General features: G+C 30.4%; 1 protein-coding gene across 1 annotated transcript; it reads right to left on the bottom strand.

Moving 5' to 3' along the window:
- Nucleotides 1-490: 490 nt before the first annotated feature.
- On the bottom strand, nt 491-18,036 carry LOC142332946 (uncharacterized). Its single transcript, XM_075379666.1, has 7 exons — nt 17,956-18,036; nt 16,839-16,988; nt 14,311-14,460; nt 13,443-13,592; nt 7,639-7,788; nt 4,266-4,415; nt 491-2,788 (listed from the first exon to the last, which is right to left on the bottom strand). The coding sequence occupies exons 2-7, from the start codon at nt 16,983-16,985 to the stop codon at nt 1,055-1,057; spliced, it is 2,481 nt and encodes an 826-aa protein (XP_075235781.1). The 5' UTR covers nt 16,986-16,988; nt 17,956-18,036; the 3' UTR covers nt 491-1,054.
- Between the last annotated feature and the right edge of the window lie 5,245 nt (nt 18,037-23,281).

Genomic DNA, 23,281 nt, shown 5'->3' on the forward strand with positions numbered 1-23,281 from the left:
CTGCTGCTGCTGCCAAGCAGTATGATAGACTCAAACCTGTACTGTTGGCATTTAATGTGACTGCACTTAGCAATTAAAAACAAAACGGCCAGAATTAGTAAACAGAAAGGATGTCATACAACACACTGATAACCGCCAGAATGCGCGATATCTTTAACAACAATTGCAAGAACTTGACTGGGAGGTTTTGATGCATCCATCATATAGCCGGAACCTAGCACCGTTAACATATCACTTGTTTCAGTCTCTGCAATAACTCCCTGAATGGTGATAAATTAGTTTCAAAATAGGACAAATAAACATGTACCTCAATTTTGAGAACGGAAAACTTAGTAGTTCTATAGTATAGGACTTATGGTGTTGACAGAAAAATGATAGAAGGTTATAAAAAATATGGTCTAGGTAGTCTCAAAATGTTATTTTTCAATAACAATAAATGTATTCTACTTTTTAGACAACCGGATATAAAGGAAATATGAATCATGTAATATGCAAATTATTACAAAGCTTTATTAACAGAATGTACATATATAATATAAATGGTTCCAAATGATCTTATTTATAAACTAATTATACAATAATTGTGTATACAATAATGTAAAACAAAACTAGCCACAAACTGACCCTATAACACAGACAACTTATACCAATCTGTAACCTTATTTGACTTTTAATAAATATTTTATTAAAATATTTTGAATAAATATTTTATTACAAAAGTTACAAGTGAATTTCTTTCCACCAGTATGAATAAAGAGATGAGATTTTAAATTACTCTTTAAACTAAATGTTTTTTTATAAAAATTGCAAGTGAACTTCTGTAACCAGTATTTAAATTATTCTTTTGTCTAAATGATTTCTTACAAAAATTACAAGTGAATTTCTTCTAACCAGTATGAATAGTGAGATGAGTGTTTAAATTACTCTTTTGACTAAATGATTTCTTACAAAAATTACAAGTGAATTTCTTCTAACCAGTATGAATAGTGAGATGAGTGTTTAAATTATTCTTTTGTCTAAATGATTTCTTACAAAAATTACAAGTGAATTTCTTCTAACCAGTATGAATAGCGAGATGAGTTTTTAAATTTCTCTTTTGTCTAAATGATTTCTTACAAAAATTACAAGTGAATTTCTTCTCAGCAGTATGAATAGTGAGATGAGTGTTTAAATTACTCTTTTGACTAAATGATTTCTTACAAAAATGACAAGTGAATTTCTTCTCACCAGTATGAATAGTGAGATGAGTTTTTAAATTACTCTTTCGACTAAATGATTTCTTACAAAAATTACAAGTGAATTTTTTTTCACTAGTATGAATAGTGAGATGAATTTTTAAATTATTCTTTTGACTAAATGATTTCTTACAAAATTTACAAGTGAATTTCTTCTCAGCAGTATGAATAGTGAGATGTTTTTTTAAATTACTCTTTTGATTAAATGATTTCTTACAAAAATTACAAGTGAATTTTTTTTCACCAGTATGAATAGTGAGATGAGTGTTTAAATTACTCTTTTGACTAAATGATTTCTTACAAAAATTACAAGTGAATTTCTTCTCACCAGTATGAATAGTGAGATGAGTTTTTAAATTATTCTTTTGCCTAAATGATATCTTACAAAAATTACAAGTGAATTTCTTCTCACCAGTATGAATAGTGAGATGAATTTTTAAATTACTCTTTTGATTAAATGATTTATTACAAAAATTACAAGTGAATTTTTTTTCACCAGTATGAATAGCGAGATGGTTATTTAAATTACCCTTTAGTCTAAATGATTTCTTACAAAATTTACAAGTGAATTTCTTCTCAGCAGTATGAATAGTGAGATGTTTTTTTAAATTACCCTTTAGACTAAATGATATCTTACAAAAATTACAAGTGAATTTTTTTTCACCAGTATGAATAGTGAGATGAGTTTTTAAATTACCCTTTAGACTAAATGATTTCTTACAAAAATTACAAGTGAATTTCTTCTCACGAGCATGAATAGCGAGATGAGTTTTAAAATTATTCTTTTGACTAAATGATTTCTTACAAAAATTACAAGTGAATTTTTTTTCACTAGTATGAATAGTGAGATGAATTTTTAAATTATTCTTTTGACTAAATGATTTCTTACAAAATTTACAAGTGAATTTCTTCTCAGCAGTATGAATAGTGAGATGTTTTTTTAAATTACTCTTTTGACTAAATGATTTCTTACAAAAATTACAAGTGAATTTTTTTTCACCAGTATGAATAGCGAGATGGTTATTTAAATTACCCTTTAGTCTAAATGATTTCTTACAAAATTTACAAGTGAATTTCTTCTCAGCAGTATGAATAGAGATATGATCTTTTAAATGACTGCTATGATTAAAAGTTTTTTTACAAAAATTACAAGTGAATTTTTTCTCATCTGTATTAGTATCGATATGAGTTTTTAAATTACTGCGTCGAATAAACGTTTTTTTAGAATAATTACATTTTAATTTTTTTTTCACAACATGAATAGATAAGTGTGACTCTAAAGTAGAACTCTGAGTGAAAGACTCCTGACAAGAAACACGTGTGTGAGTAGGAAGATGAGAAGATATGACATTCCTTTCTTTAACTGGTTTTTCTGTAATTTGCAAGCACTTTTCTTTAAAAGATAAACTGTTGAAATCATCATATTCTTCATCGATGACATTATCACATATGCACTTATATTTTAATTTATTGCAAACCACACAATTTGATGTCTGTAAACTACTTTCAGTAATTCTTTTCTCCACATTATCAATAACTTCTTCAATAAGATCCTAGAAAAAAAACGTAACAGTTAAGTTAAAAATCTATCAGAAAAATTTGTTATTATTATAATGCCAACTACAGATTGACAACTTATACTCTAATATTAAATTTCTTATGTTCATATTTAAGCAAGCACAATATGTATGTTCAAAATAGCAAAAATAAAAATTTCATTAGTATAAGCAGTTAAAAAACAGAGAGGACAAAATGTAACACAGTAAATGTAGTTTAGTTCTGTTAATAATAACTAAAACTAGAAGCCTGGCAATAAATGTAGAAATTTTCCAATCTGTGAAGTGGTAAGTACTTGATGAAGACGTATCGACTATTATGTGATGTAGTCTTAACAAATCCGTGCAAAGAAAACAAATCCGTTAGCTTAACAGAAAACAACTGCAACAAGGGAATTTGTAATAAACTCAGTCTTGTCCCATATAAAGTGATTCAAAAGTTATTGGCCAGAGACTGTGCAAATTGAATTCAATACTGGGAATGATTTCAACAGTTTCTAGTAGATGTTTGTGAGCTGCCAACAATTTAAGCACAAATTTAATTTATAGTACCATTAAAATATGAATTCAATTCTCTGTGAAAAGAAACTCTACGAAATTAACCTTGTTTTAAGAAAGCTGATGGCATCCATGGCTTCAAAAAGGCAAGTTTATTTTGCAAAAAAATAGTGATGTATCAATATATTCAATTTTCAGATTTATATCATGCAATAGTCATATTACATTGAATAATCATTTTATTATAATTACAGATTATAATTTAATACATATGAAAAAAAGATTCTAATCAATGAGTACTGAAAAACCCTAGAGAAATGGCATAAAACCACATTGAAAATCCCAAGGAAAACTCATAAATACCACACTAAAAACTATACATGAAGTACAGATCCTGGAAGAGTAGCCTCATGGCTGTTATCAAAGACCAATAGGAATGGTATTCAGAAGTACCATATTTCTTACGTTTATTCATTTCCATGTTTTACGGATGTTTTAACAGCAATAATGCAACATGATATATGTTGGAAGGTAAGCACTTTGTTATGTTACAGAATTTGTTATGGCTGTGCCACATTTACAGTACAATAAGAGACACAATGAAGTAGTTTCTCTGAGGACAACAATGTTCTTCATAAAACTGGTTTCTGTGAATAGATTATAAATTTACTTGCAAGAATATATCAGCTGCATTTCAGTAGGTTTGTTGTCTGATGGGGAACAGTATATTTTGGCACTATAAAGAAAGAAACAAGCCTTATATAAAACCTCGCACGGAATGTTTATTCTTTATGAAAAGCCATGAGTTTTCAGGAGTGACGTTTGACTTGTCAATTGTACAATCCTACACATACTGTTTTATCATTTCACATACAGTTTGGTATCACTTTTTTAAGCTTTTAATCAAAATATCTAGTGTTAAACAAGAATGCTAAATATTAGGTAAACCATCAAAAAGTAAATGAAAATATCTTACTTGTCTAGATGTTGTCGGTTTATCATCTGTCATAGCAACAGGAGCAATCAAATGTTCTGTTCGCTCTGTTTCATGCTTGATTTCTTGTTTAATATTGGAAGATAATGGATCTTCATCAAAAAATGAACTATCAGTTTGTGCATCCATACTCTGCAGCAAAACATATAGTAATAATAATAATAATTTATTATCTTCATATAATTAACTTCTATTAAAAATATATCTATTTTTCTTACAATGATAAAATAAATTGATTTTCATAGAAATAAATCGTCCGTGTGAGTACATCTATAATAATATTCATCTGGAACCTTTCAGTAAATAATCACACATGATAGTGCCAGAAAAGAGAAATATTAGAGGCACTGGCAGTAAATTAATAGATCAATAGAAAAAATGTTTGCACAATCTAAATTGTTTGGTAAAAGAAATAGGTTGCTGATACAAATATAAAGAAACACATCAACCTTGTTTGGAAACAAAATTGCAGTGACATAGAATAAGGATTATTGAAAGCTACAACAAAGTTTCTCGTAACTGAACATGCTTCATAAAGGCAAGGATAGATACTCTTTTAAAACATTTATATACAATGTTAAATGTCGGTATAAAATGAATGTTTAAGGCATGAGGTATCTGCTCACTGTATTTTATTTGTTACGTTGTTGTACAAAATTTTTATCTACCATAAAATGTTAGATGCAATTTATTAAACAAAGCTATTTATTTAACCCCTTATACTCCACTAATAAATGTTTTTTACACTATAAATCAAAATATCTCATGTCAGACATTAATGCTAAATCATACGTGGGCTATTACAGTAAATAAAAATATCTTTACGAATAGAAAAATTGAAAATTCTTAAAAATATGTTTTCTGTTTTAATGGGCAAGGAGTTATCCTTGCCCACGGATTGTATTCCAAAACTGAATCACCAGTTTGTGCATCCATAATCTACAAAAAAAGTAATAATAATATTTTAATATAATAATGTGACAATGTAAGAGTGGTTAATAAAATATTACTGAAATGTAACATCTGACGAGTCAAGAGCTTGAACCTAACTGTAATGTCAAAGATCTTTTAAGACATGTTATGGAATCAGAACACGTTCAAAAGCGTCTACCTGTGTTGGTTATGTATGGAAATGACTTGCTATAAAAAAAATCTATGCTTATAACAAATATGACATGACACCAGAGTCATTCAGTATAACTGAATGTTCAGTGAATTTCTATATCTCCAAAAAATAGACATGAGTAAGCAATAACAGTAGAGTTCATTGTTTTTTATTACCTTTTATTTCTGCAAAAGAAAGGTTTTCACTGAGTACATAGACTTAGATGCTATATTAAACAATGATTATTACAGGTTTTGCAAGTATTAATGGAAGGCAATTCAATTATAAAAAAGAAGAAAAATTAATTTTTATAAACGCAAAAAAATTATAGACAAAAAAATAATTAAAGTGGAAAACACCAGTAACATAAAATAAAGCAGTCTTCCATATGTTCATAAAAATATAGAGTCAATAGAGGGTGTCCTAAACTGACCGTTTTCACAACTTCCTCACACAACCATCTTGGACTAGTAAATGACAGACTTGACAATATAAAGCAACATTTCAATGGTTACCGCGTTTTTAACACAAGCTTACTTCTCAACTTGCCTAATATCATTGATAAGCTTCTTTCTCTTTTCATTAATCTGACATAGTAACATTTGATGTGAAAACATGTAAAACTGCAGCCTCTGATAAGCCATTATACACCATTAATAAACACATTACTGATATTTGCAAGAAAATTTCAAGAGAAGCATACGATTAACTAAAAATCTAAATTTATTACAGTGTTTCTGGTAAAGCAAGACTGCATTAATTTTCTGTGGTACAAAGAAGCCATTGTGGAAAAGTTAAAAATTACTGTAAAAATAATTTTAATGACTACCAAACACCATCTGACAGAACACATTTCATATATATGTTACAGAGGGTGTCAACAGATGACAACACATGAAAGGAATGCATATCAGTTTTACTACTGTGCTATTGGGGTGTTTGTAATCATACATCACAGTCCAAAATATATATAAAAACAATGAAATAAGGTGGTAAGTTAGCAACCACCATAGATCCTTCTGTAACGAACAGTCACCTGGGGAACCACTGAGTTCCTTGTAGCAGCTAAATTATTTTATAATACTGGTTAGAGAAAACTTCAAAGAAGATACATCCAAAATACTGCTTAAAATTTTCTATACCTTCTTTTTCAACAATGTACAAACACAAGTGAATCGATTTATAAGAGATTATATGTTAATTAGTTACATCCTATAAATATTTTATTGCATCCTACATCCTTTATAGACTTCTTAATAGATAATTGGATCTAAGAATAGTTAAAAAATGTGTACGTCAATTAAAACATGTATAACACTGAAGTGTATTCACTACATGCTCTATGTGCACTTAACACTTACTGAATACAAAGTTTTCCATTTACTGAATTTTCTGCTACTCTTGTTTAATGTATTTGACCAATCAGTTTTATGTGAGTGTTCGAGGTGAAAGTCCGGACTGTTTTCTGATTGAAAAGAGAAAAAAGCCTCATAAGTTTAAGAGGGCTATCATTAATTTATTGCCAAGCTATGAAGAATCCAAAAACTGAAAAACACCTATTTTTCTTATAGTTACAAAATAAATTGATTTTCACAGAAGTAACTCATCTGTGAGTGCTTCGGTAATAGTATGCAACTGGGATCTTTCAGGATTTATCAGTCCTGATAGTCCAGAGCACAGTGTAGGCATTGACATTAATTAATGTATCAATAAAAAGTTGTTTGCACCAACATAAAATCTAATTAGTTTGGTTAACCACACCGGTTATATGTGTAAATGTAAAAAGACACACCAATCTTGTTTAAAAAAAAAATGCAGTAACATAGAAAAAGGATTATTGACAATAATAGCAAAACTTCTCTTAACTAACATGCTTCATAAAAGCAAGGATAACTTTGTAATCTTTTACATCATAATTGTAAATAATGCTGAATCTGAGTATAAAATGAATATGATCATGAGGCTTTGTTTGTAGTGGCTTCAGCTCATTGTATTTTCTTTGTTGCGTATTGTTGTACAAAATGTTTATCTACTGTAAATTCTAAAGTGCAATCTGTTCTTCAAACCTTCCTATACTTTGTTAATAACTTTTTTTGCGCTATAAATTAAAATATCTTAATAAATGGAAAATGTTATGTGGACTATAAACATTAAATAAAAATATCATCATGAATAGAATAATTAAGAATTCTTACAATAACTAGGTTTATGTTTTTAACTTAAAGAAAGATAAAGAAGAAAATTGCTTACTTGTTTAAATATTGTCAGATCATCATCAGTCTTGGCAATATGTACAAACAAATATTCTTGCTGCCCTGTCTCATGGATGTTTTCTTTTTTAATGGGCAAGGATAATGGATTTTCTTCCAAAACTGAATCACCAGTTTGTGCATCCTTACTCTGCAAAAATTATCACGTAATATTAATATTTTATTACAAAAGTGTGACTTAAAATAAGCATGTTAAATGAAACAAGTGATGATTTAACACATGTTAAATCATATGTAACATAACAGATGATGTTACATTTCATGTAACATCAGATGTTACATGAAGTGTAACATCTGATGAAGTCAAGAGCTTGGAACTAACTATATTTTTAAAGATAATTTAAGACATGTTATGTACAAAAGTGGGTTTTAAAGCAGTAACCTGTGTCGGGTAAGTATGGGAATGACTTGTTATACAAATAATCTAAAAAATAAAAGTTCTCACTGAGTAAATAGACTCTGATGCCAAAATAAACACGGATTATTGCATGTTTTGTAAGTATAAATGGAAGCCAATTCAGTTGTATAAAAGAAGAAAATTTAATTTTTACAGAATCAAAAATTTACATATGAAAAATTATAATTAATGAGTTAAGGTGACAGTAACAAAGAATAAGGCTGTCTTCCATGATCTATTAGCAGAACTGGCGTCAAAAGGGAGTGTCCTAACCTGACCATTGTTATAACTCTAACACTCAACCATCTTGGACTGAAAAATGCCAGAATTGATACTTAGCGATTAGCATAATATGACATATAGCATTTCAATTTATACTGTATTTTTAACACAAGCCTACTACTCGACTATTCTAATTAACAAACGTCTTTCTCTTTTAATTAACTGACATAGTAACATTTAACACGAAAACTTGTAAAACTGCCATCTCTAATAAGCCCTTATTCTCCATTAATAACATATCAATGTTATACTATATTTTTAACACTAGCATTCTATTCGGCTACTCTAATTGACAAGCGTATTTCCCTTTTAATTAACTGACATAGTAACATTGGACATGAAAACTTGTAAAACTGCAGCCTCTCATAAGCCCTTATGCACCATTAATAAACACATTACTGATTTTTTGGATGAAAATTTCAAGAGAAGCATACCATTAACTAAACTTCTAAATTTATTACACTGTTTCTGGTAATGCCTGACTACATTAACTTTCTGCGGTATACAGAAGCAATTGTGGAAAAGTTAAAAATTTAACAGAAAAATATCAGAATATCTTTTCTTATAGAAAGTTTACGAGAACTTTCTACAACTATCTTTCAGAGAACTGAACAATCACGACCAGTATATCAAATTTAATCAAAGATATAATTTATAGGTGGGATATGATTTTAAATGAAAAAACAGAAGCACATCAAAATCTGCCTATTTCCAAGTATATGTTTAATGTTTTTATTAACCTTGTTTCAGAATACTTCAAAGTATTTCGCCTCCAGAATAATACTGAATATATATACATTATATATATATATTAAAGGAAATTAAAATTCTTTGTTTGACGTTTTCATGGTCAATTAATATAATTTTGGATCTTCAGTATATAATTCTTTCATTATTAACTTGACTCACCCATCCAGTACTAAACCTGTTTTCTCTTATTTTTCAAAAGTTGTCAATTTGTAGTTGGCATTATTAAAAATAACAAATTAATCTGATAGATTTTTAACTTAACAGTTACTTTTTTTTTAGGATCTTATTGAAGAATTTATCGATGATGCAGAGGAAAGTATTACTGAAAGTAGTTTACAGACATCAAATTGTGTGATTTGCAATAAATTAAAATATAAGTGCATTTATGATTGTCATCAATGAAGAATATGATGACTTCAACACTTTTGTCTTTTAAAGAAAAGTGCTTGACAATTACAGAAAAACCAGTTAAAGAAAGGAATTTAAAAGAAAAATCTTCTCATCTTCCTATTCACACACGTGTTTTTTGTAAGGAGTCTCTCACTGAGAGTTCTACTTTAGAGTCACACTTATCTACTCATGTTGTCAAAAAAAACTTAACATGTAATTTTTCTAAAATAACGTTTATTCGACGCAGCAATTTAAAAACACATATCTCTACTAATACAGATGAGAAAAAATTCACTTGTAATTTTTGTAATAAAACTTTTAATCAAAGCTGTAGTTTAAAAACACATCTCTCTATTCATACTGTTGAGAAGAAATTCACTTGTAATTTTTGTAAAAAATCATTTAGTTAAAAGAGTAATTTTAGTAAATTTGGCAATGGCAAGTGGCATGTTTGTTAAGCAGAAATAACAATCAGAATAGTTATTTTTGGGTTCCCTCCAAATCACAGGTATAGCAATGGCATGTGGCATTTCTCCACACAGTGAGAAGCCTAGGACATGATAAACAACTGATATATGGGACCCAGGCCCTTGTTTGGTCCTGACTTTACACCCAAAATAAAGTTATTACACTTTTTTACTAATGGAGTAAGGTTTCGTCTTTGGGACTAGACCGTTACTTCACCATATAAATATAAAGAAGTTAAAATGATTTATAAAAACTAGGCATTTTGTAACTAACGACTAATTAAAAGAAATAAAGTTGTAAACATGTAATACAAAATAATTCAAACATACAAAGCACTCACAATGACATGTTTACTGGTTCACTACTATCTCACAAGTGGAATTGTTCTGATGAATGTATGCTGCACTAGGTAACGTTTGTATGTTTATACACGTCTGAATCTACACAACAATAGCAATGCTACTCTTTGAGTTAGCTCATTTGGTTCCACCATATTTATAATTCTTCAGGATGATTATGGACAAAAAAAATTTTTTAATATTTAAAAAATTAATATAACAAAGAAGCTGTAGGTAATGGAGAAATTATGAATACATATTTGAAAACAGCATAAAGAACTGCATTAAGTACACCTATTGGTACTCGTGAGACAAAAATCATGTTGACCAGTGATATAAGCAACTTTACACAAGATATGAAATCTGCAAAATCAATCTGAAGATAAAAGTCTCCCATGATGAGCTTCCTTAACAAATTTAGAAGTGAAAATGTATTCCATTACTCTCTTCTGTGAGCTAATCATACTTTTTTGTAAATTTATATGTCACACCTACTAAAATGTAAATCCACCCTCCTACTAGTGACACCTTGAAAGGAACTAATTGTATCGTCAGTATTATTAATTTGAATAAAGTAATTATTGTGCCTGATGCCACTTACACTTTGTTTTCATTCAATCGGGTCTTATAGCTACTTTTATGGGGATTTCAGATCTGCAAGGGCAGGGTATTTAGAAATACGAATTTAAAGAAAACGTGATGTTTTAAGGAATTGTGTAGTAAAACATCTCATTGTACCACGGGCTAGTTTATTGATTACAAATCTCAGTTGGATAAACGGAAAGAAGATTCTTCAATCACCTCACTGGATGAGCACGTGTTCAGCATTGTTACTATAAGCTGTTTTACAATTCTGCAAAACACTCGGTTCTAACAAAACTAATAGAGAAAAAGTAATTTATTAATAATAATTTATTATCTCGTGAAGTGTAGATATGATTATCTGTTAAGCTTCAATTTCAATGGAGAAATCATTAAAAAAAATTTTTTTATTATGATTATAAATAAATTATTTTTATAATTTTGAGTTTTACTAAAACACTTGTATCATTCTTTGAGGGGTTTTGTGCAAAAAGTATCTTCTACTTTTTAACAAATTTATGGATTAAAAAACTAATAATGCAATGTTCACCGGCAGCAGTTTTCCAAATTACTGAATAAGGTTTTCAAAAAATATTTCCATGAAATAAAATCGATGTTAAGTTACTGGAGAAGGAATCTATATTATGTTACATTAAATCACTTTACTTTCTTGAACTTGAAAACAAGGGCCTGGGTCCCATATATCTGTTGTTTATTATGTTCTAGGTTTCTCACTGTGTGGAAAAATCCCACATGCCATTGCTATACCTGTGATTTGCAGGGAAACCAAAAATAACTATTCTGACTGTTATTTCTGCTTAACAAACATTAAAGGGATTACATCAAAATCAAAACATACAGTGCTGTATTCTAACTCACAATCCGCAATGAGACCAGATCCACACTGCGAAGAATTGACTATACTAAAGCCTCCAGAACATGTGACATTAGATGAAGGGAGATAAGGGTCTGGTGGAAGTAAGAAAGAAAAATAAACAGATTCTGGTGATACAACTTATGAACAAAGCATTTCATCTGAGCCTCATTTACTGACTCTAGAAAATCTTAACAAACTCATAAAAGATTTAAAGTATCAAAAAAACAGTCTGGAATGGTTGCTTCCCGTCTAAAAGGATGGAATCTTCTTCAAAAGAATACAAAGATATGTAGCATTTATCGTAATCATCATTCTTAATTTAAAGTCTAATTTTCTGAAGAAAATGCCTTAATGTTTTGTAATGACATTTCTTCTCTTATGCAAACACTTTGTAATGAACATAACCCAACAGAATGGCGCTTGTTCATAGATTCCTCTAAAGTTAGTTTAAAAGCTGTGCTTCTGCATAATGGCAATAAATTCCCATCATTATCTGTGGCCCACTCAGCTACTATGAAAGAAACTTATGAAAACTTTAAATCTATATTGGAAAAGCTTCAATATGCAGTATCTAAATGGAGTATTTGTGGTGATTTGAAAGTGATTGCATTTATTCTTTGTCTGCAGCTTGATGTTTATTGTGTGAATGGGATAGTAGGGACAGAAAAAAACATTTTATTAGAAAAGAACAGCCTAAACTCATGCTTTAAAAATGTGTATCTACCTTTGTTACATATCAAACTAGGATTAATGAAAAATTTTGTCAAGGACATTGACCTTACTCCTGGTTCATGTACTTAAAACAGAAGTTTTCTAAAATTATCTGTGCAAAGAAACTCTAAGAAATTGTTTTGAGAAAGCTGATGCCCTCCATGGCTTCAAAAAGGCAATTTTTTTTGCTAAAAGATAGTGGCATTTCAATATATTCAATTTTCAGATTTATATCATGCAATACTCTTATTACTATTGTATAATCATTTTATTATAATTACTGATCATAATTTAAAACACATGAAAAAAAATTCTAATCAATGAGTACTGAAAAACCCCTGAGAAATGCCATAAAACCACATTAAAAATCCCAATGAACCCTCAGAAAACTCATAAATACCACACTAAAAACTATACATGTGCTACAGATCCTGGAAGAGTAGCCGGCTGTTATCAAAGAGCATTAAGAATGATATTAAGAAGTACAATATTTCTTATGTTTTATGGATGTTTTAACAGCAATAATACAACATGCTGTCTGTTGGGAGGCAAGCAGTTTGTTATGTTACAGAATTTGTTATGGCTGTGCCACATTTACAGTACCATAAGAGATACAATGAAGCAGTTTCTCTGAGGACAACAATGTTCTTTATAAAACTGTTTTCTGTGAATAGATTGTAAATTTACTTGCAAGAATATATCAGCTGCATTTCAGTAGGTTTGTTGTATGATGAGGAAAAGTATATTTTGGCCCAAGGAAGAAAGAAACAAGAAGCCTTATATAAAATCTCGCACGGAATGTTTATTCTTTATCAAAAGCAACAAGTTTTCAGGAGTGACTTGTCAATTGTACAATCCTACACATACTTTTTTATCATTTCACATACAGTTTGGTATCACTTTTTTAAGCTTTTAATCAAAATATCTAGTGTTAAACAAGAATGCTAAATATTAGGTAAACCATCAAAAAGTAAATGAAAATATCTTACTTGTCTAGATGTTGTCGGTTTATCATCTGTCATAGCAACAGGAGCAATCAAATGTTCTGTTCGCTCTGTTTCATGCTTGATTTCTTTCTTAATACTGGAAGATGATGGATCTTCATCAAAAAATGAACTATCAGTTTGTGCATCCGTACTCTGCAGCAAAACATATAGTAATAATAATTATTTATTATCTTTATATAATTAACATCTATTAAAAATACATTATTTTTTTTACAATGATAAAATAAATTGATTTTCATAGAAATAAATCATCCGAGTAATTATATCTATAAAAATATTCATCTGGAACCTTTCAGTAAATAATCACACATGATAGTAGAAAAATATTAGTGGCATTGGCAGTAAATTAATAGATCAATAGAAAAATGTTTGCACAATCTGCTTAAGCACAATCTAAATTGTTTGGAAACAAAATTGCAGTGACATAGAATAAGGATTATTAAAAGCTACAACAAAGTTTCTCGTAACTGAACATGCTTCATAAAGGCAAGGATAGCTACTCTTTTAAAACATTTATATACAATGTTAAATGTGGGTATAAAATGAATATGTTAGTCACCTTTGTTTAAGGCATGAGGCATCTGCTCACTGTATTTTATTTGTTACGTATTGTTCTAAATATTTTTATCTATCATAAAATGTTAGATGCAATCTAGCCCCCTATACTCCACTAATAAATGTTTTTTACACTATTAATCAAAATATCTCATGTCAACATTAATGCTAAATGATATGTTGGCTATTAAACAGTAAATAAAAATATCTTTACGAATAGAAAAATTGAAAATTCTTATAATAACTAGGTTTTATGTTTTTAACTTAAAACAAGATAAAGAAGAAAATGGCTTACTTGTTTAAATATTGTCAGTTTATCATCAGTCTTGGCAAGAGTTACAAACAAATGTTCTTGTTGGCCTGTTTCATGCATGTTTTCTTTTTTAATGGGCAAGGTTAATGGTTTTTCCTCCAAAACTGAATCATTAGTTTCTGCATCCATACTCTGCAAAAAAATATAAAGTAATATTAATATTCTACTACTATTAGAAGAACGCGAATCAAAAGGGAGTGTCTTAACCTGACCCTAGTGATAACTCCCGTCACACAAGCATCTTGACTGACAAATGCCAGAATTGATACTTAGCGATTAGCATAATATGACATATGGCATTTCAATTTTATACTGTGTTTTTAACCCAAGCGTACTACTCGGCTACACTAATTGACAAGCGTCTTTCCCTTTTAATTAACTGACATAGTAACATTTGACACGAAAACTTGTAAAACTGCAGCCTCTCATAAGCCCTTACACACCATTAATAAACACGTTACTGATTTTTTGGATGAAAATTTCAAGAGAAGCATACGATTAACTAAACATTTAAATTTTTTACACTGTTTCTTGTAATGCTGACTACATTAATTTTCTATGGTACACAGAAGCCATTGTGGAAAAGTTAAATTTAACAGAAAAATATGAGATTAACTCTTCTTATACAAAGTTTACAAGAACCTTCTAAAACTATCATTCAGAGAATTAAACAATCAAGACCAGTAGATCAATTTTAATCAATAATATAATTAATATGTAGGGTATGATTTTAATTGAAAAAAAAAGCACAACGAAATCTGCCTATTTCCATAAATATGTTTAAGGTTTTTATTATACATGTTTTGGAATACTTCAAAGTATTTTGCCTCCACAATAATTCCGAATATGTCTCTTGTTTTCCACGACTAATTTCCCATTTGATAACAGGAGAGTCTGACTCTGTCCCGGGTGAGCTTCCATACTTTCACAAAAAATACATAAGGATTTCTTACCTAAGGCTATGCAAATAGGATTAATTATTAAATGTTTTATTATAGAGTTTACTATATTATTATATTTAGTTATATTAATATACTTACAAAACGTACATAAAACACACTTCTTTCACTCAGTAAAAATAACTTTAATGACTACCAACCACCATATGACAGAATACACTTCACATATATTTTAACGAGGGTGTCAACATATGAAAACACATGAAAGGAATGCACATCAGTTATACTACTGTACTATTAGGGTGTTTGTAATCATAGATCACAGTCAACAATATATGTAAAAAACAATGATATAAGGTGGTGAGTTAGCAACCACCATGGATCCTCAAGGCCTGTAACCAATAGTCATCTGGGGAACCACTGAGTTCCTTGTAGCAGCTAATGTTTCAATTATTTTATAATACTGGATAGAGAAAACTTAAAAAAAGACAGATCCAATATATTGCATAAAATATTCTATACATTCTATTTGAACAATGTACCAACACAAGTGAATAGATTTATAAGAGATTATATGTTATTTACTTACATTTAAAACATGAACAATTACTCAATTAAAACATGAACCCCACTGAATGTCTTCAAAATATGTTAAATTAAAAAAAAAAATTAAAACACGAATAACACTGAAGTGTATTCACTACATGCTCTATGTGCACTTAACACTAACTGAATACAATGTTTTCCTTTTACTGAATTTTCTGCTACTCTTGTTTAATATATTTGACCAATCAGTTTTATATGAGGGTTCAAGAGGAGAAAGTCCATACCGTTTTCCGATGGAAAAGAGTAAAAAACCTCATAATTTTGAGAGGGCTACTATTAATTTTTTTCCAAGCTATGAAGAATCCAATGACGCAAAAACACCTTTTTTTCTTACAGTTACAAAATAAAAATTGATTTTCACAGAAATAACTCATCTGTGTGAGTGCTTCAGTAATAGTATGCAACTGGCATCTTTCAGTATATTATCAGTCTTCATAGTCCAGAACACAGTGTTGTCATTGGTATTAATTAATCTATCAATAAAAAGTTGTTTGTACCTAGGGAAAATCTAATTGGTTTGGTATACCGCACAGGTTGTTTGTGTAAACGTAAAAAAATACATCAATCTTGTTTGAAAACAGAAATGCAGTAACATAGAATAAGGATTATTGACAACAATAACAAAGCTTCTCTTAAATAACATACTTCATAAAAGCAAGGATAGCTTTGCACTGTTTTACATCATCTTTGTAAACAATGTTGAATCTGAGTATATAATGAATATGATATGAATTTGTTTGTAGCACGAGGCATCAGATCATTGTATATTTTTGTTGCGTATTGTTGTACAAAATGTTTATCTACCGTAAAGACTTAAGTACAATGTGTTCATCAAAGCTATTTACCGCAATATAATTCATTAACTATAAATCAAAATATCTCAAGCCAGACATAAATGCAAAATGTTATGCGGGCTATAAACAGTAAATAAAAATATCATCATGAATAGAATAATTAAGAATTCTTACAATACCTTAAAACAAGATAAAGAAGAAAATGGCTTACTTGTTTAAATATTGTCAGTTCATCATCAGTCTTGGTAAGGTGTACAAACAAACATTCTTGTTTCCCTGTTTCATGAATGTTTTCTTTTTTAATGGGCAAGGATGATGGATTTTCTTCCAAAACTGAATCACTAGTGTGTGCATCCATACTCTGCAAAAAATAGTAAGTAATTATAATATTCTATTACAATAGTGTGACTTAAAATAACCGTGTTAAAAGAAATATTACTGAAACATAACATCTGATGAAGACAAGAGCTTGGAGCTAAAACCTAAAATGACACAATTTTTTGCAAAAGAAAAGTTTTCACTGGGTATATAGACTATAGATTGATGCTAAAAAAACAAGGATTATTGCATGTTTTTTAAGTATTAATGAAAGCCAATTTAATTGTATAAAAGAAGAAAATTTAATTTTTACAGAATCAAAAAGTTTTCAGATGAAAAAAGATAATTAAAGAGTTACGGTGCCAGTAACATAAAATAAAGCTGTCTTCCATGAGCTATTACAAGAACGCGAATCAAAAGAGACTGTCCTTACCTGACTCTAGTTATAACAACGACGCACAAGCATTTTGGACTGACAAATGCCACAGTTGATAATTATCGATTAGAATAATATGACATTACATTTCAATATTATACTGCGTGTTTAACACAAGCATACTGTTCAGCCTGGCTACTTTAATTGACAAGCTTCTTTCCCTTTTAATTAATCCGACATAATAACAATTGATATGAAAACTTGTAAAACTGCAGCCTCTCATAAGCCCTTATGCACCATTAATAAACACATACTGATTTTTTGGATGAAAATTTCATGAGAAGCATACGATTAACTAACATCTAAATTTATTACAATGTTTCTGTTAATGCCTGACTTGGGGTGTTCGTAATCATACATCAAAGTCCACAATATATACAAAAATACTGAAATAAGTTGGCGAATTAACAACCACCATGAACTCGCATGGCTTCTACTGAACAAATGTGTAAGGAACTAATGAGTTCCTCACGCGTTCAGCATGATTCTGAGTAACATGACTGTGTTCATATCTGATTTCATATTTTCCAACACGGCGGTAATCACTTGTAAAAATTAAGTAAACTTTACTTACCTCCTGGCTTTTCTATTATGATTTAATATTCAACACGTTATTATAATTACAACATTATTTTTAGGTTTTGTTGTATTCCATTGTTCGATTTATCGATGTATGTAGATCATCGATGTATGTTTTGGAGCATTCAATAAAATCTTTTCGGTATTATTTTCAATTTTGTCTTTGTTATTTATGTATTAATTAGTAAATATTTTTCTATAATCTGAATATGCGTGTCTTTATTTAAATAGAAACATAACATGTTGCGACAAGGTGAGAAATTTGTGAACATAAAGAATTTAAAAAAAAAATAATAACTTCCTGTGTTTTTAACGTTTAAACAAATTTGAGTAAAAAGATCGACAGACGACATTAAATACCATGAATAAATAACACTTAAATTAAATAATATTTATTTTATACTGTTTAAAAAGGATTGAATTATTCGTCATATAAAACAATTTCATCGATTATTTTTCGATTAGTTTAGTGCTATTAATTCTTCGGATGTTGACTGAGTAGGCACGAGGGTTACCAGCGGCTTGTGATATAAAAAATATGATACAAACAGTTTATTTTATGACAGTCCATTTTATCAAAACTTTTGTTTCCGGGGAATGTAAGATTATTTATTCAAAATGAAGAATTTATTTGATACTATTTTCTGTTTTATATAATTCTATTCATAAAAAATAATACATAAATATAACCTCAAGACTTGATACACAATTTTCACTAAATAAATAAATAAATATACGCTGCAATATAAATAAGTTTTTATGAATATGAACAACAATATTCACAGTTTGAAATATCCGTCTTCAGAAATCCGTGTATATAATTACATATTTAAACATATATATAAATGTGGGGAGAAGACATGATTTGTAAGGTCCTCCGTGTAATCCCATGCAAACAAACAGCTCGCCTCCTTAATAACATGTTGAACTACAGAATGTTCCAAGTTATGGGATTCGATATAAGCTCACTTAGGAAACTGAAGAACGGCCTTCCACAAGGGTCGGTATTTGTGCCTCTCCATTTCAGCCTCTATGTTGCAGACATGCAAGAGACAAGATCTAAAAGCATGGCTACGCCGATGCTAACAACAAAATGTAGATCATTTGACGAGTCGGAGAAGATCCTGATGACTGACTAAGAGAAACTGGGAAAGTACTTCCGGAGTTGGTGCCTCCAACCAAATGCTAGTAAAACAGAAGTGTCATGCTTCCATCTGAGTAACAAGTTTGCTAATAGGGAGCTTAAAATGCTATTCGATAATGCATGGCTCTTTCACAATAAGACACCAAAATACCTAGGCGTGACACTTGTTAGAACACTTTCATTTAAGGAGAACCTAATGAAAACTGCACAGAAATTGAAAGCGAGAAACAACATTATACAAAAGCTCTGTGGAATGACGTGGGGAGCATTGGTTTCCACTTTGCACACATCGGCTCTGAACGTCGTCTTCTCGGCTGCTGAATATTGTGCGCCAGTGTAGCATAACAGCCCTTATGGTCATAGAATTGATGCTCAACTTAATAACACTATGAGAATGATTACCGGGGTTATCAGGTCTGCTCCTGTGGAATGGCTCCTGGTATTGAGCCACATTCCACCGCCGAACCTGCGCCATATCAACTCTCTTGTAAAAGAGTACAAGAAGATTATGGACAATCGAAACCTACAAATACATGAGGATGACAATCATGGTCACCTTCGATCTAGAAAGCCAGCTATCAAAACAGCAATTGCTGCCACCGAGTAAGGATTTAACCTAACTGACACCTGGCATCGAAAATGGGCCACAAAGCAGAATAACAGAATCCCATGTATTACTCAAAAGCGACGGGTTTTGACTTGCCACGTAAAACATGGTCAATGCTAAACAGAATACAAACTCAGCATGGTAAATCTGCCTATTTTCTGTATAAATGGTTAAGATGGTTAGATTATATCATGGTTAAGCAAAGATTTAGAAATCAACTCGTTGACTGCAAAACTTACCCTGGAGCAGACATTGATAGCGACCATAATTTGGTGATAATGAAATGTAGATTGGGGTTTAAAAACCTGAAGAAAAGTTGTCAGATGAATCGGTGGAATTTAGAGAAGCTTGAGGAAGAGGAGGTAAAGAAGATTTTTGAGGAGGACATCGCAAGAGGTCTGAGTAAAAAAGATATGGTAGAAAATGTAGAAGAAGAATGGGAGAATGTTAAAAAGGAAATACTTAAATCAGCTGAAGCAAACTTAGGCGGAATAAAGAGAACTGGTAGAAAACCTTGGGTTTCAGACGATATATTGCAGCTGATGGATGAACGTAGAAAATATAAGAATGCTAATGATGAAGAAAGTAAAAGGAACTATCGGCAATTAAGAAATGCTATAAATAGGAAATGCAAACTGGCGAAAGAAGAGTGGATTAAAGAAAAGTGTTCAGAAGTGGAAAGAGAAATGAACATTGGTAAAATTGACGGAGCATTAAAGTTAAGGAAAATTTTGGGGTACATAAATTAAAATCTAATAATGTGTTAAACAAAGATGGTACACCAATATATAATACGAAAGGTAAAGTCGATAGATGGGTGGAATATATTGAAGAGTTATACGGAGGAAATGAATTAGAAAATGGTGTTATAGAGGAAGAAGAGGAAGTTGAGGAGGATGAAATGGGAGAAACAATACTGAGATCTGAATTTAAGAGAGCATTAAAAGATTTAAATGGCAGAAAGGCTCCTGGAATAGACGGAATACCTGTAGAATTACTGCGCAGTGCAGGTGAGGAAGCGATTGATAGATTATACAAACTGGTGTGTAATATTTATGAAAAAGGGGAATTTCCGTCAGACTTCAAAAAAAGTGTTATAGTTATGATACCAAAGAAAGCAGGGGCAGATAAATGTGAAGAATACAGAACAATTAGTTTAACTAGTCATGCATCAAAAATCTTAACTAGAATTTTATACAGAAGAATTGAGAGGAGAGTGGAAGAAGTGTTAGGAGAAGACCAATTTGGTTTCAGGAAAAGTAAAGGGACAAGGGAAGCAATTTTAGGCCTCAGATTAATAGTAGAAGGAAGATTAAAGAAAAACAAACCAACATACTTGGCGTTTATAGACCTAGAAAAGGCTTTCGATAACGTAGATTGGAATAAAATGTTCAGCATTTTAAAAAAATTAGGGTTCAAATACAGAGATAGAAGAACAATTGCTAACATGTACAGGAACCAAACAGCAACAATAACAATTGAAGAACATAAGAAAGAAGCCCTAATAAGAAAGGGAGTCCGACAAGGATGTTCCCTATCTCCGTTACTTTTTAATCTTTACATGGAACTAGCAGTTAATGATATTAAAGAACAATTTAGATTCGGAGTAACAGTACAAGGTGAAAAGATAAAGATGCTACGATTTGCTGATGATATAGTAATTCTAGCCGAGAGTAAAAAGGATTTAGAAGAAACAATGAACGGCATAGATGAAGTCCTACGCAAGAACTATCGCATGAAAATAAACAAGAACAAAACAAAAGTAATGAAATGTAGTAGAAATAACAAAGATGGACCACTGAATGTGAAAATAGGAGGAGAAAAGATTATGGAGGTAGAAGAATTTTGTTATTTGGGAAGTAAAATTACTAAAGATGGACGAAGCAGGAGCGATATAAAATGCCGAATAGCACAAGCTAAACGAGCCTTCAGTAAGAAATATAATTTGTTTACATCAAAAATGAATTTAAATGTCAGGAAAAGATTTTTGAAAGTGTATGTTTGGAGTGTCGCTTTATATGGAAGTGAAACTTGGACAATCGGAGTATCTGAGAAGAAAAGATTAGAAGCTTTTGAAATGTGGTGCTATAGGAGAATGTTAAAAATCAGATGGGTGGATAAAGTGACAAATGAAGAGGTATTGCGGCAAATAGATGAAGAAAGAAGCATTTGGAAGAATATAGTTAAAAGAAGAGACAGACTTATAGGCCACATACTAAGGCATCCTGGAATAGTCGCTTTAATATTGGAAGGACATGTAGAAGGGAAAAATTGTGTAGGCAGGCCACGTTTGGAGTATGTAAAACAAATTGTTGGGGATGTAGGATGTAGAGGGTATACTGAAATGAAACGACTAGCACTAGATAGGGAATCTTGGAGAGCTGCATCAAACCAGTCAAATGACTGAAGACAAAAAAAAAAAAAAAAGGTATAAAACACCGATGCCTCCTTGTGAGTGTGATGAAGATTAAACTTAAACACATCACAGAAGTTTGCTCTAGGACAACTTATGAAGGGAATCCTATGAAGGGAAGGATTTCCTGATGGCAATTCCAAAATCAGTAGCTGATATTAATTTGTTAAATGTTTGTTTGTAATTTTTGACTGTAATTGGTGTTGTTGTGTTTTGGTGCCAAACGCTAAATAAATAAATAAATATATTTATTACGACTCAATCACTATTTTTTATGTTTACAACTCGTGCTAATCATTTAACTGCACTGAACGACAGACTGAATTTGGCACTACACGCATGTGTGTGTAAACTGATCCACTTAGGCTTGTGCAAATCTTCATGGTGTGTTAATTGGCGCACGCAACTTCTGTAACTTGCTGAAAATATACTTTGATCAGTTTCCCCAAATGAAGTATAATTTCAAAAATATTTGCGTTTATCTGGTTTGTTATTTGTTCAAACTTCTCAACAAATTTAATTATATTTTCTTTAAAACCCAATCAAATTCAAAAGATTAATTTATAATATTCATTCATAATTGTGGTACTGTTTTTTAATTGTTTAAATATTTCAAAAGATAATTTTATCAATATCAACAAAACTTCATATCCTCAAATTGGAAGCCGAACACTTTATTCAGTTTTTGTAAATGCAACAACAAAAATTTTAAACAATGTTACAAAAATTCAAGATCAATGAAAATCCTCAATAAATAATTCAACATAATGTAAGTAATTCTGAAAAATTTGACGAAGGAAAAAAATTTTCAACAATACAAAAAAGATTCGATAACTTTCTTATTATGAAGCGATTAGCCGCGGATAAAGACACATCAAAAACAGTACTTTTAAATAGTATAGACCCTGAATACTTCAAGGTTTAAAGTTATCAGTGGCACCAAAAAAACTACGTACCCTAACGTATGACAAAATAATTCAAACTTTGACCGATTAGTAAGTGAAAAAAACAACGTATTAGTTGAAAGACATAAATTCCTCTCACAAAAACAAGGATCAAATCAATTTTTGTCACACTATTACCTAAATATATTTCAACATGTGAATTCCAATGCAAATATAAAAAGTCTATACTAGATATTTTCCTGCATTCACAAA

Source organism: Lycorma delicatula, chromosome 12 (assembly GCF_047948215.1).
Source record: "Lycorma delicatula isolate Av1 chromosome 12, ASM4794821v1, whole genome shotgun sequence".
Lineage (NCBI taxonomy): Eukaryota > Metazoa > Arthropoda > Insecta > Hemiptera > Fulgoridae > Lycorma > Lycorma delicatula.